General features: G+C 39.4%; 1 protein-coding gene across 6 annotated transcripts in view; it reads left to right on the forward strand.

Annotated features, from left to right (window-relative positions):
- Window positions 1-1,538: 1,538 nt before the first annotated feature.
- The window catches only part of NCAM2 (neural cell adhesion molecule 2), a 570,822-nt gene continuing 557,514 nt past the window's right edge, over window positions 1,539-14,846 (forward strand). For 4 of the 6 annotated variants that reach the window (XM_030915246.1, XM_030915247.1, XM_030915248.1 and 1 more), the window contains exon 1: window positions 1,539-1,839. In XM_030915246.1, the coding sequence (XP_030771106.1) occupies window positions 1,785-1,839 (55 nt within the window). In that variant the 5' untranslated portion in view covers window positions 1,539-1,784. The remainder of the gene's footprint in view (window positions 1,840-14,846) is intronic. The other 2 variants (XM_030915245.1, XM_030915251.1) reach the window with 1 other exon arrangement.

A 14,846-nucleotide genomic window follows, 5' to 3' on the forward strand; every position in this document is an offset into this window, starting at 1 on the left:
CCATCCCAGGATGCCAAGTGGGTGAATCATCTGTATAAAGCGCTCTGCCTGGGGAGGACAAATCGCAGACAGTATCTCCCCTATGCATGTTAGCCTGTGTCTACTCTCCTGCCCCCTGCCCTCCCTGAAGGCAATGCAACGTCCATTTTGGCATGAAATCCTCAGGCTGGGGCTGGACTCTGAGCTCTACAACATTTCTATATCCTCCCCACCCCCGCTATTTCTATGTCCTCACTGATAAGGAAGGAGCTAGGGTCCTTGTGGAGTCTGGGGCGGGGCAGTTGAGTTCTCTAAGGAGTCAGAGGGAAAGAGCAGATGAAAGAACCCATTGTCAGCTTTTGCAGGTCGCGGCAAACCCGGGCCATATTGACATGGGCTCCCCAGGGCCGGGCCGGTGATTCTGCCTCTTACCGCTCTTGCAGGAGAGGTGAGGTTAATTTCACAAACGTTTTCCTACCCTTCTAGGAGAAATAACGATAAGCCCCAATCTTAAGGAGCAGAGAGTTAGTTCTGGGCGCTTGCCACGGCTCCCTCACTTCAATTTACACTTTCACACACACGCGGGTACGTGGGCGTTGGGGGTAGGGCACTGATCTGGGGAAGGTTCCACCCACCCCCGCCCCCCGCCCCAACTCATCTTTGCACATTTGCAGTCCTCCCTCGGTGCACCCCTGGCGGGGATCTGGCAGTGCAGCTCCCTGGAACCGAGGGCAGAGCCCGCGGAGTGAGGCCAGGAGAGACTTCAGGCCTCTAAGGACACAGTTGAGGCGGAGGCTGAGTTGAACGCAGCTCCTTCCGCGGCTCGCCTCCTCCCCAGTGTCTCTTCCTTAAGGTGCCGTTCCCAACAGTAATGGGTCGAGATGTAGAGGAAACACTCTGTACATTATTTTTCCGCCCACCCTTTAGCGCCTGAGGAGATAGACAGTGTAGACTTTAGGGTACAATTGCTTCCCCTCTGTCGCGGCGGGGTGGGGAGCGTGGGAAGGGGACAGCCGCGCAAGGTGCCAGCCTGCTCTAGGTTTGAGAGAGAGAGGGAGAGGGAGGTCCACGGAGAGACAAGAATCTCCCTCCTCCCACTCCCAAAAGGAGTAAGAGTCGCGGGGCACACCGCCCGCCTCCAGATCCCCCGTTCGCGTTGAGCCGGCGCGCGCTCCGGGCGTCCGCCTGCAGTATCAGTATCAGTATCAGCATCAGCATCTGCATCAGCATCAGCTCAGCTCAGTTCAGCTCAGTCGCCCCGAGGCGGCTGGCAGCTGTGAAGGAGCTCCAGGCGGACCCCATCCCCACGCCCTTCTCGGCTCAGGGAGTCCATGAACGTGCGAATGGCCGGCTGGCGAGTGGCGCCTTCGCGATCGCAGCTGCCCCTCTAGTTGGAGGCACTGGGGACCGAACCTGTGGCTTCCAGTTAGACTGCGGACGAATCCCGGGGCCGGGAGCCTCGCGGGACAGCGGCCGCCGTGCGGCGCGGAGGGATACGCCTCGGCCGCACCTCCCCTCGCCGCGCCCCCGCCCCGCCGCCCTCCCCTCCCGGCTCTGCTGCTGCCGCCGCGGCGGCCGCTGCTGCTGCTTCTGCCGCCGCTGCCGCCGCTGCTGCCTGGATATAGTGCGGCAAGAGCGGAGCTTGCAGTCACTTTGCGAGGAGGAGCGCGCGGGCTGCGGGCGGCTGGGGCACCGCGGGAGCGGCGGCGGCGGCTCTCGCAGAGGCGGCCGGGGCAGCGAAAGGTTCTCTCTCCAGGGCTGGACTTACTAACTTTGAAACTGTCCACCGGTGTCACGTCCTGAACATGAGCCTCCTCCTCTCCTTCTACCTGCTCGGGTTGCTTGTCAGTAGCGGGCAAGGTAGGAGTGTGGTGCTTTATTGCATTTACTTTCCCTCCCCCTTCCACCCGGCCAAGAGAGGCAAAGAGGGAGGCGCAGGAAGAATTAAATGAAAGAACTAAAGTTACAGTTATTGTTGTTATTATTATTTTGGTTCTTTCTCCTAGCTGACTCTAAAATTGTATCTGTTGTGTGGAGACCCTTGAGAGAAGGGAAAATAGGGAATTGGAGAGGGCAATCAGTGAGCAGGATATCCAGGGAAACCACTTCTTCTTCTTCTTCTTCTTCTTTTTTTTTTTCCTCTGGGATTTTGGCTTTCTCTTATTTTCATTATCAAAAATTGGATGAGTGTGTTGGTGTGTGTTAACAGTGAAATATCTGAGGTTGCGGAAAGAAAGGGCACGATGGTGTTTTACAGAAGCAGCAAAAACTATCAGCGTTAAACTCATTTGCAGAATATCTGTTGTGTGCAAGACATTCGATTCTTGGAGACTCTTTTTTTTTTTCCACCCCTTTCCCCGAACCCTAATTCCTGACCATGAAGTGAATGATGATGGCTTATTTCTGTTGGAAACTAAGAGAGGGGCCATGGATATTGTGTGTAAGAAAGCAAATGGATAAAACTGGGGATGTGTTGCAGTCATTCATTTTGACCCCAACCCCTTATTAATACAGAAAGGTGGAATAATTTTGTAACATTACATTGTAATTACACCTGTAAGGGATTTCTGGGGTTGTGGGAGAACTGGTGGGAGCTTTTATCTCTTAAAAAAAAAAAAAAAAAAAAAAAAAGAATAGCCTGGTAGAATAACCTGAGAGGGAATTTGTGGAAGCTATCACTGTTTGTCTCTAGAGAGATAGATATGAATTTATCCGGCTGTTTAGAGAGTAAATATTCACATGAAATATATTTACAATAAATGGAAGCATTTTCAACTGTCCAGACAAGTTTGGACGTTTAATTAGGGACACAAAATGCTAAAACATGCATTGGTGAAAGTCTTTAAAGGAAAAATAAAATAGCGCTAATTCTAAGATATGTAATGATTGCGAAGAATGTTATGTTGTTAGTGTTGCATGAAATTGGTTTTTTAAAAGAATATAATAAATTACAAGACAAGTTAAAATATCCCCACGATATTCAGTTCTAAGCATTTTTAGCCTCTTCTGTATTGCTCGTTTGGTCCAGCAGGGGGTGGTAGAACTCCATTTTAAGCCTAGAAGATGGTTGTTTCTGCTCTTCCACGGAGTCCTTCTATCATTCTTCAGCAGGGCTTGACATTTTGGATGTGAAGCCTTCCTTTCTCTGCCCTTCTCCTCCCCACAGCTATAGTGTTAGTGGCTGATGAGACACGATTGGATGCAGATTTAATGTTCAGAAATTAGTATGCAAATGTTGGAGATTCCTATAGTTTGTAAAGTGTCTAGATAAGATTCTGCTCATTTTCCATTCCTAACATAGAGTATGAAATATTTCAGTCTTAGCAAAATTGCAGATATGTCCATCTGAAGCAAATGCTAGTCAAATTCGTTAATTCAGTGGTTCTTAAGCAAAGATCAACATACACATATGTCCTACAGATACGCTGTTTTGATTTTTCAGACAGCTGCTGATTGTGTTTAACTGTTCATTTATAGCTTAGACAGGTATTTCTGAGCACTAGGAAACAATCCCTGAAAATTGCAGTTAAATACAACTGCAATTAAATAAGTGTAGATAGTGTGGGGCGGCATGAGGGCATAATAGGAAGCAAGTTTATGCAGACTTATGATTACATTGTGAGTGGTTTGGAGAAGAAAAATCTCTCAGTTGTGGAGTCTGAATTTATCATTGCAGAGGCTAACTGTGTTGGAATTTGGAGACATAGGAAATCTAGAAATGTTAGATATATAGGTTTAAATAGTACACAGAGACATAAAATTTGGATGTGTACATGTAACACAGATGTGAAATTGTGATTCAGCTAATTTATAAGTCAGGATACAAGGTGGTTATGAAGAGGCACTCTGAGACAAGCATCTCTGAAGGGGAGCCCATATTCAATGTAATGAAACAGGGTAGAAGGAGACCATCATTGTAAAGATCTCTCTATCTAGTACAATTTCACAATGCGTGGCACTCATAGAGGCACAGATACATTTCAGAGAGACCTAGCTTTGGTGGAAAGGAATATATAGTACCTCTATGCCATGTGTTCTGATGAAGTCAGAGATGCTTGGATGTAGAGATCCTCATCCTGGAGTCCAATTCCTCTATGCTAGTGTTTTGTTCTCTAATTAAGGATGCAGCAGCAAGTATCAGGACATACCACTGGGAGCTGTTGAAAAAAAATAGACCTAGTGTAACTCATAATTTTGTTTATTCTCTTGTAGAGAGGGCCATGGAAAAGCCACCAGTCAGTGATCCCTGGTCTTGCCTTAGAAATACTAAAATCCTAGCTTGCTGACTTATGTGTCCAACAACATACTTGCAGGGGATTTTATGAAGCATGATTGGAACTATTGCTTTGGAAAGTGCTGTGCGGTTAGACTGAGGAAAGGCAACAATGATGTATTCCCTTTTTAGGAGTCAAAATGTTTTGAACTGAAGCAGTTGAATAGGAGAAAATGACATTAAATGAGAAACTGACTAACTTAAGTGAATGCCAATACTATAATTAGCTAACGAGGCCTAATAGCTTACTTGTAACTCTCAACACAACCTTATTGTTGTATAGTAGTAAGACGCTTTTTTTTTTAATGTAGCAGAAATACTCCTTTAAAAACCTCTAATTTCCATTGCAAGATTAATGTCTAATGAAGTGAGGTTAGAATGTTATTGTGAAGTCTGAATGTAATTGTCAATGGAAAGAAAATTCTGTAATTCTGTAACTTTTGCAATTATTTTTCCTTTGTGTTCAAAACTTGGTCACAACCTTTGTAATCATAAATCTCAAGTGATAACTTCAGTTTCTGATTAATTGCATTTGCTCTTCGGATCTTTGTATATTCAAATTCCCAACCTGTAGTATGTATGGATTGCTTTCGTGAGAGTTTTTACATTTTTAAAACCACTTCCTTCTTCCTTTAAAAATTAAACAGGTATGATTAATAAACATTTTTCCTGGATGTTCACTGTTACACTAAAACCGAAGGTAAGAATAATGCTATTCATCTCTCTTGCAATCCAGTTCAAATATACCTACTGAGAACAGTTACCTAAGCCAAAATCCTGAGGAAAGGAGGGGTGAATTGCCCAGTTGATTAGTTAAAGCAGACATCTGCTTACAGTTATTCTCTTTGGTGAAGTGCTAGTAAGTCATTGTACATTAAAGCAATGTACCTTCTAAAAATAGAGCACAGGTGTGTGAGTGTCCACTAGTTTGAAGATTACAGGAGAGGTCTCCACAAACTCATCTTCTGTCTAGGCTGTTACATGGCTCCAGCCTCTCTTGTATGCTTTTTCTATCTGCTCTGCTCTAATTCTGTGCTATCAGCCTCTTTGTGCAAAGTTTCTATTAAATCAACTGGGTCTTCTTTTGCACTTGGGGAAGATAGGCTGATGTAAATTAATATCTTTATTGTTAAAGAGTAACCCAGAGGATTTCCCTCTCTAGTTCATATCAAAAGAGTTAAGCAGAGCATTTTCTCACTGTTAATGTAGAATCGGAGCCCATAGAGCAAGAAGGGAAGTTGGCGGATCCCGAGAGTGTCAGATGAGTCTTTTCAATGACACAGGGAGCTGATTTTCTCCCCGAGGTACTGTCCTACTAGAGAAGCAATTAATGAAACAAAAGAACCTCATTCAGTACCAAAAGTTAGACTTCATATGATTTTGTAAATAAAATGGCCTTCTTTCAAAAATAGGGCTAGTTTGTAAGGAAACTGAGAAATGAGCTACAGAGATTGAGGCTAGTGACCAAGCTGAACAGTGTGATTTGTTTTTGCCTGTCCTTGTGTGGAAGCAGCGCAAACAGTAGCAGGATCGACAATCTGAAGACTCTGGAACTGGTCCTCCTGCATTCTCTGCCTTTTAACATTTGGGGAATCATTGTAACTTATCTCTTTTCAGGGCCATCTCTCACATCTCTCACATGAATTTTTGAGAGAATGAAGAAAAGTGCTCAATAACTGATAGAGTGATTCTAAATTGCATTATTTCCCCCCAAAATGAAATTAATCCCCTGAGGGTTGATGTGTGCAAAATCAATTTAATAATTTGAATGTACTTCTCAAGGGACTATCATTGTTTTTCAAATTTTATTGTCCTAAATTTTAAATTTATTGTTTCCTTTATACAATCCCAATTAAACTGAGGATAGGCCTATTTCAAAGATTATAAATTTGTTTTAATTTTCCAAATTACATGATATGAGAACACTTTAAGATGCAACCAGTGCTTATATGCTTTTATTAAATGTAATATTCCTGCATTTTATAGAGCCAAACTATCTCTAATTGTTCAACAAATAAAAGTGCTTCTCTCTGGTGCTCTTTTAACTATTTTAATAACTTTTAACAATTTATAGTTATGATAAGAGTACTAATCCCAAATAGATATCAACGTATTTCCTAGTTTTCTATGTTCACTTGTGCCACTTACAATTCATCAAACATTACAAGACATTTTACAAAGCTATGTAGTAATGAAACATCTTGATTTTAAATCAAGATGTTTGAATTTAAATCATTAAGAAAGATAATGGGGAATTTTGAGAATATTTATAAGCATGGCAATCAAAATATTATAGTTTGAAGAATTTCAGGTCCACTGATCAAATCTTTCTTGGCACCATTTGATTTATTAAAACTCACAGGGATGAAGAAAATTCATTGGATTTGGTATCAGAAGACCTAGGCTACTAAGAGTCTCTTAACCTTGAAGAAGCAACTTACACTCTTAGAACCACTATTTGCTTATTTGAAAATTTGATATCATAAAACCTGGCCAGTTGACTCTGATGCTTGGCCATGAGGAGCAATTATGGCAATAAATATGTATAGGCAGGCACCTTGCCAAAGGTCAACCCTACTATGCTAGGCTTTGTTTATGTTTTGAAATAATGTGTGTACAGATAAATTTGTCTGTGGTTTATAAACATTTATTTAGTTTTAAAAAAAATCATCATAAGCTGCTCTGTGATCAGAAAACAATATCAAAGAGACAGAGATTATTGATAAGGGTGACTCATTCATCATTTATTCATTTATCTAACATTTACAGAATACCTGCTGTGTCCTAGACACTTCATTAGACAACATCACTAGGAATGGTTGCATGGGTTGTGTGAAGAACAACTCCAGGGGGCGTCACTCATTGTCCTAGTGATGGAACACATATTTATTTTTACAATTTGCCAGCAGATGGCAGTAAAAGGTTTTGAGGAATGATGCGCTTTTTTTGTGTGTCACGAATCCTCTCTATGGACCAACATCAGGCTGATGTTAAACACCCAGAGGCTTAGGATGGGGCACGCAATTAAGATAAATGACTTACTAAAGATCAAATGGAAAAATAAAAGGGTTAGTTACTAGAGCTCCAGTCTCCAAACTCTTCAGTTCTCCTAACACCAAACTTGTTCATAGATTTTATTTAAATGAATCTAATGTATCTTCAGCTCAAAGTAAAATATATTTAAATTCTGTGCCATTTTGTCAGTGAATCAAATAACAAGCACTTTTTGAGACCTTAGAATGAGTACATTATCAGCACCTTATAACAGTACAGACCACTTGTGCAAAGTGCTGTCGTCTTGTAACTCATGATTATCAATGAGTCAAGGGACTGTTAGCTTGGTTTTATGGATGAAGAAATTGAGGTACAGAAGAATTATCCAATTTGCCTATATCACTTATTTTTGTAGTTATCTGGAACTAGGAGTAGATTTTCCAGCTTCTGGTTGCATACCTATTTTTGATGTATTGTTGATTCATTTGTTTAAAAGTTTGCATGTTTGTGGAAAATTCAATGTCGATAATTGCAGAAACAAATAATACAAATTAAAAAACCCAAATAAGCACGAGAGAAATACATAACTTGTTCAACAAAATATTATAAAATGACAAAATATATCATACAATTAATTAGACACTAAGTAGTCTGAGTCCTTAGCAGTGTAGTGCCTAGAATGAGCTAAAATTGATTGTGTTTACTGACAGACTCTCTTGTCATAATCCTCTATTATCTTGTTATTATTATGATTATTGTTTCTTTATATATGAGGGCCATGAGACGTAGGGAGTTTAAATAACTGAGGTTGTACTGCTTGGAAATGAGGGCTTTGTATTTGGGACAGTTCAAAACCTAGCCTCTTACCAGAACATTACCTTGCCACTCAGTGAAACAGAAAGGGCTTCAGTATAGTGAGAGTCAGTGGAGAAAAGTATTAATACAAGGAGAAAAATAATGAGTGAACAAATTGTAAGAAGGGAGGTGCGTGTTGGGAGAATAGAAATAATCCAGTTTAATGAATCCAAGGATTCATGAAGCAGTTTGGAAAGGTGAGCCTCTGCACTCAATTATGGAAATAGTGATGGAAATAGAAGATAGAGTGACCTGGAGACTAAGCTGTGTTTGACTCTAGTGTACATCTTTGGGAGCCATTGTTTGGGCAGGAGAGTAACATGATTACATTTTGGTTTGTTTTTATGTCTACTGGCCATGCGTAGGATGAAGAAAAGAAAAAGGAGTAAGTGGACATGGTACATGTGTCTATGGAAGACTTAATAGGATCTTAGTAACAAATACAAATTGAGTAACTGTTAGGAAGGTGCCACATGAAGTTTTAAGTCTATTTAGCAGAAAAAAAGGTTATCTCTTAATAGAAATAGGAAAAATCAATGAAAAAGTACACCCATTTTAAGTAATTTTTAACTTGTTGTTTTTAAAATTATATGTCAAGTTGCTGTATTCATGGCACATCTAGATAAAAATGTCAATAAATTTGAAAATGGAAACTGTTGATCTTTTTATTGGCCAATTCTTCAGAATAATTTCTTCACTTTTATTTGTCATCTGTCTTTATCTTGTTCTTCCATCCCCATTTATGCTTCAAATGTTGTGTAGTATACTTCTGGAATTTTAGTAAAATCCCAGATGTATGTAGGTAAAATTTGTTTTCATTATATGTTCTTCATTTAAATCATTTTCTCTGCTTTATTTATAATTTCTTTTTCTTTTTAGCACTGGCAGACCAAAACAAAATAAAAACCAGGAGAACTCCCCTCTCCACCAAAAAAACCCTGAAAACTTACATAAAAAATAGTTTTGGTATTGAATATATAAAATTTTAACATTTTTCTATCAGTGTCCAAGGAAGGAAAAAGGAACCTAATATTTTTGAGCACCACCTCTATGCCAGAGAGCTGTGTTGAGCATTTTTACTCACTATCTCATTGAATCCTGATTAGATCGTATTTTATAGATGACATTCCTGAGATTAAGAGTGAGTGATTTGCCCAGAGGTTTTAAGCTCTTCTTGAGGCTGGCACCCACGTTTATAGCAAGGAGCATTAAATACATTTCAGATAGGACTCGGTCTTTTTTGCTACAGTGTTTGTTTCTTTGATGCATCTTACCTTGTTACACCATTGATAAACAGGGGGACGCTGTGTTCTAATGCAGAAATTGTGTTGATCCGTGGGTTGGGAGTGGTGGCTCACATCTGTAATCCCAGCACTTTGGGAGGCCAAGGCCAGCAGGTCGCTTGAGATCAGAAGTTTGAAACCAGCCTGGGCAACATGGCAAATCCCCGTCTTTACCCAAAATACAAAAATTAGCTGGGCGTGGTGGTGCACGCCTCAGTAGTCCCAGCTACTTGGACGGCTAAGGTTGGAGAATCACTTGAGTCTGGGAGGCAGAGATTGCAGCAAGCAGAGATTGCACCACTGCACTCCAGCCTGGGTGACAGAGTGAGACTCCATCTCAAACAAAACAAAACAAAACGAAAAACAAAACATTGTGTTGATCCATACATGATTTTCTCCGCTCATTAATTTTTTAAGTAAGAGCCAGGCTTTCTTACAACTAAGGAGAAAGCCTTAGCAAGCTGTGAAGACTTTAAGAAAACATGAAAAAAATTAACTCAAGGCCCTTCCTTTAGTTCAAGTATTCATTTACTTAGTAGCTTTAAGAGCATCTTGATTTCCGCTGTAATAGGCATCTGGTGAAGTGAAAGTGCGGCTGAAGAAGCTGGGAAGTCATTTTGTCTGGTGAAAAAATGATGTTTGCTTTTGTTTACATTGTTGTTTTTGTTTTTTAAAGGCTACACTGTGAATCACAGTTTGCATTTTAAAGTGAATGCCCTTCAGGTCTTGCATCCTGATAGAGGGTGCCAAAGCTAGGTGCAAATACCAGCAGAGATTTAACTATGCTAGTATTACAATTAAGACTTGTATGGTTTTTGTTAGTGCTTGCTTACAGCTTTCTGCAGGTTTTGAATGTTTTGCCTCCTAATCCTGCCTTTTCCCATAAAGTATGATATTTTTTACTGCACAAGTTTTCAGACCCCAGAGATTTTCAGGGATGCAAATATGGTGCTATATCAGAAATGCATGTCTCTATTTGCAAAATCAGCCAATGTATTATGGCTAAAACCTATATTATAATATGAATAGATCCCAATGTAAGAAAATAAGCACACTTGTAGTTTGGTCTCAGTATTAATGAGAGGACTTGGGGACATTTTTTCTATTATTTTAACTTGTTCATTCCCAACGAGTTTTTTTCGTACCTCTGTTACCAGAAAGGGGTCCGAATCCAGAACCCAAGAGAGGATTCTTGGATCTTGTGCAAGAAGGAATTCAGAGCAAGTCCATAGAGTAAAGTGAAAGCAAGTTTATTAGGAAAGTAAAGGAATAAAAGAATGGCTACTTCATAGGCAGAGAACCCTGAGGTCTGCTGGTTGCCTATTTATTGTTACTTCATTATATGCTAAACGAATGGTGGATTATTCATGAATTTTCTGGGAAAGTGGTGGGCAACTCCTGCAACTGAATGTTCCTCTCCTTTTTAGATGATATAAGGTAACTTCCCCATGTTGCCATGACATCTGTAAACCGTTATGGTGCTGGTGGGAGTGTCTTTTAGCATGCCAATGCTTTATAACTGGCATACTATGAGCTGTGAGAATGACCAGAGGTCACTCTTGTGGCCATCTTGGTTTTGGTAGGCTTTGGCCGGGTTCTCTACTGCAGGCTGTTTTATCAGCAAGGTCTTTATGACCTGTATGTTGTGCCAACCTCCTATCGCATCCTGTGATTTAGAATGCTTAACCATCTGGGAATTCAGTCTGGTAGTTCTCGGCCTTATTTTACCCAGCCGCTATCCAAGATGGAGTTGCTGTGATTCACATGCCTCTGACACTTCTAATACTAGGCTTTCTGATTATTTTTATATCCATTGTCTCACTTAATTTTTCTCTGATTATTATTCTCTACTAATCACTGCCTGAAGAGAGCAATTGAGTTTCTATGTTCTAGCTATCATGCATGAGAGAAATGCTAAGAATAGATTATGTGAAGATTAATATATGTAGTGAGGTATGTCCCAGATGCTTTGAACAGTGACATTTACATGCTTTTGATTAAAAAAATTATTTACTTAGATAAATCACTTAGAGCATTCTGATACCAGCTGAAATTAAGCACATTTTTAATCTTGTTCACTCTTTATCATACTATGTAGGATAGAAAACCTGGCTTCATGCTACTTATTTCATAGATTATACACTGATCTTTATACCAGGTAAAACTTTTGAATCATCAAAGGGTAAGAATTATACTATGGTAATATTTTTAAATGTATATACTACACATTGTGGGACATGTCAATTGACAAAACACGTATAGTCAATTTTAATTTACCTAATAAAGTCCCACAGTTATCCTGAAAAGTAGATAGTATTTCTGATTTAGAATAGGATAATAAACTTCAAAAAGGCGAAATTACTTGCCCAAAGAGAATGCTTTAAAAAATGGTAGGGCCAGACCTGATATAAACATTTTACTCTAGATACATCATATTTTCCTGTTATAATGTTTCTGGTTTTACTTAAAGGTTTGTTTTACTCGTATCCATGAAGCAGTTACCAAAAATTCCTTCTTGGTATGAAACATATTTAATATCATTATGTTCTTCATAGTTTACTTTTGGACTGCGTTTCTAAGATGCCATTAGTTTTGATTGGAGATCTACCTTTCGTTTGAAATATTTGGGTGTGTGATTTTGAACTGTTAATACTTTTGCCTTATATTCATTGACACAATCCTATTCTCTCAGCCTCATCGCTCGTTACTGCGCACAGTAGTTCTTTCAACAAATGTTCATTAACTGCTTGTACCAGTCATTGTTAAAGGCTTTGAGGAGCCAATCAAAGATGAGGTAATATACCTGAATTCTGCACTTCAAACTTACGGTACTTTACTGTGACCTTCCATGTGAACCCCATAGGAGCAAGAATGCCTTTCCCTGCTAGCTTCCCATTACATGCAATGTACTTGAATAGAGAGAATGGAGAGTTTGCTGTAAATTCCCATGTGTATTGCTAGAACATGGTAGAAGCCCAGCAAATATATGCTGAATTCATATTTAAATATTATCCGGCAGGAGCCAAATGGACTGATTTTAAAAAGCATATTTACTTTTGCCTTTGCATAATGATTTGTTTTGTTAAAAATATATGATGTGTTGGCCTGTGTGTTTATTTCACACATTTTGTTTATGTCACTGCCATGCATAGAGCAGATCTTCCGTAAATATATCAACATCTATAAAATAATAAAGTCACAGTTATTATCTAATTCAGGAGGAATAACGAGGATGAATCACCTTATCCCTGGTCTTATGTCCTCATTGAAAATTAATTAGGCTTGGAGTAGAGAAAACTGAAATCTTTCTGTAAGATTTGTTCTTCTGAAGTCTTATCTGAGGCATAGGAGATGGTTATATAGTTGGGGTCTCAAAACTTTTCAATGTATATATTGAAATATATAAATAAATGAGGGGGATATAACATGTTGATAAAGGTATAATTAACTAGATTAGATATGGTCAATAGTAAGTGTCTGCTGTGTCGATAGAGCAAGTGTTTAAAGTCCTCAAAATCAAGATAATCCCCCGTGGTTAATTAAAAGTTGATTATTCATTGTATTCTTATTGGAAACCAATTCTGAACTGTATGTATAGTAAGAGAAGTCAGAAAATACTTGTTTTATCTTGATTTTTAAGAGATACTTGCATGTTTTCTCTTTTTTAAAAAAATGAAATTTCATTTAATCTCAAAAATCCTTTGCCCTCCGATAGCTTTGTGTGTGTGTGATGTGCGTGTGTGTGCACGCGTGTTTTAATGATTTTTATGGTGTTCTCTAGGTCCAACTTCAGTGATAAAAGTATTTAAGTTTATTGGGCAGAATATATTTTCGGATACCCCAGAAAATCTTTATCACCTCTTTATCTGTGTACCTACCATTTATCTATTAATGTTACCATTATTATATATGCTGTTTTTCACTTGAAACACAGTTTGCAATTAAAGAATTTACCAGTGCTTCTGATTTATCTATTTTTACTTTCATCTCCCTCCTCAAATTTTACATATAAGCACTTTAACTGATAATCTAGTTATTTGATTTCAAAGCCCCCTCATAAACGCTATGCTAATGCATTTTACCTCTGTGTGGGTTGCAGGTGGTCTGCAATTTAAGAACAAAACTTAACCTAGGTTGTTCAATGGCATTATGAGGTCCTCTGTGCTTAGAAAAAACAAAAAGCAAAAAAACTTCACCACCACATCCAACGTGGGTATGAGGCCGGGCGCGGTGGCTCAAGCCTGTAATCCCAGCACTTTGGGAGGCCGAGACGGGCGGATCACGAGGTCAGGAGATAGAGACCATCCTGGCTAACACAGTGAAACCCTGTCTCTACTAAAAATACAAAAACTAGCCGGGTGAGGTGGCGGGCGCCTGTAGTCCCAGCTACTCGGGAGGCTGAGACGGGAGAATGGCGCAAACCCGGGAGGCAGAGCTTGCAGTGAGCTGAGATCCGGCCACTGCACTCCAGTCCGGGCGACAGAGCGAGACTCCGCCTCAAAAAAAGCAAAAAAAAACAAAGTGGATATGAAATGTTCAACTTTACTGTGCTCATGTTATTAAAATAACACTTCTTAGTACACAATTCTGAGCTATTATGCAATACCCTAAGTTGTTAATGTATTTTTGCTTTCAAGTCCCTGTATCATTTTTATTTTAATGAAACATTTTATGAAAAATAGCCTTCTTCCTACACTGTGCATTAATACAGCAATTGTTTGATGAACAGTGACTTCTTTAATCAGGAAATACCTCTTTCTTACTAGGAAAATCGAAGGATTAAACTATTGACTATGGGAGGAAAGAGTACTTTGTTATTAGTCAAGTTTTGCTTGACCTTTTCTGCTCAGCTGCCTCTCACTGCCGTGCCTTTTACCTCATTTTAAAGTCTCTAAGTCTCAGGTGATGGACATGGATATGGATGTGTGATGGGAGAAGACAAATCTTTGTAAGTGTAAAGTGTCATTACTAATTAGAACTCTGAAACACATTCTAACCTCCCAGTAGAAACGCATGCAGGGAGCTGAGGTTGAATGATAAAGGGAAGTGAATACTCGAAGACTAATTACTGTTTTGTTTCCAGGAGGATAATTCATCAGCTAAAGCGGAATGGGAATGTGGGTGGTTGTATTAGAAGGGTGAAGAGCTTGGATAAAATCTCATATAGTTTCATGCATACAGGGGAGAAAAAGATACCCAGAGTGTATAGAATGATTATAGGCAACCTTGTTTCCTTAATGATCAGTGTGTAGTTTTAAGTATTTGGTGAATTAATTGAATGAAAGAAGGAAACCTGCCATTTACTCTGCAGGGTTTTGTCTTGTTTTGTTTTTCATAGGGATTACATCAGTTTAAAATTCAAAACATATAGGAAATCTGAACTATTATTTTAGAGATGAGGGAACTGATTTTCATAAAAGATATGTAGCATCTAATAAGGGAAGGATCTGAAATTCAAATTC

Source organism: Rhinopithecus roxellana, chromosome 13, assembly GCF_007565055.1.
Source record: "Rhinopithecus roxellana isolate Shanxi Qingling chromosome 13, ASM756505v1, whole genome shotgun sequence".
NCBI lineage: Eukaryota > Metazoa > Chordata > Mammalia > Primates > Cercopithecidae > Rhinopithecus > Rhinopithecus roxellana.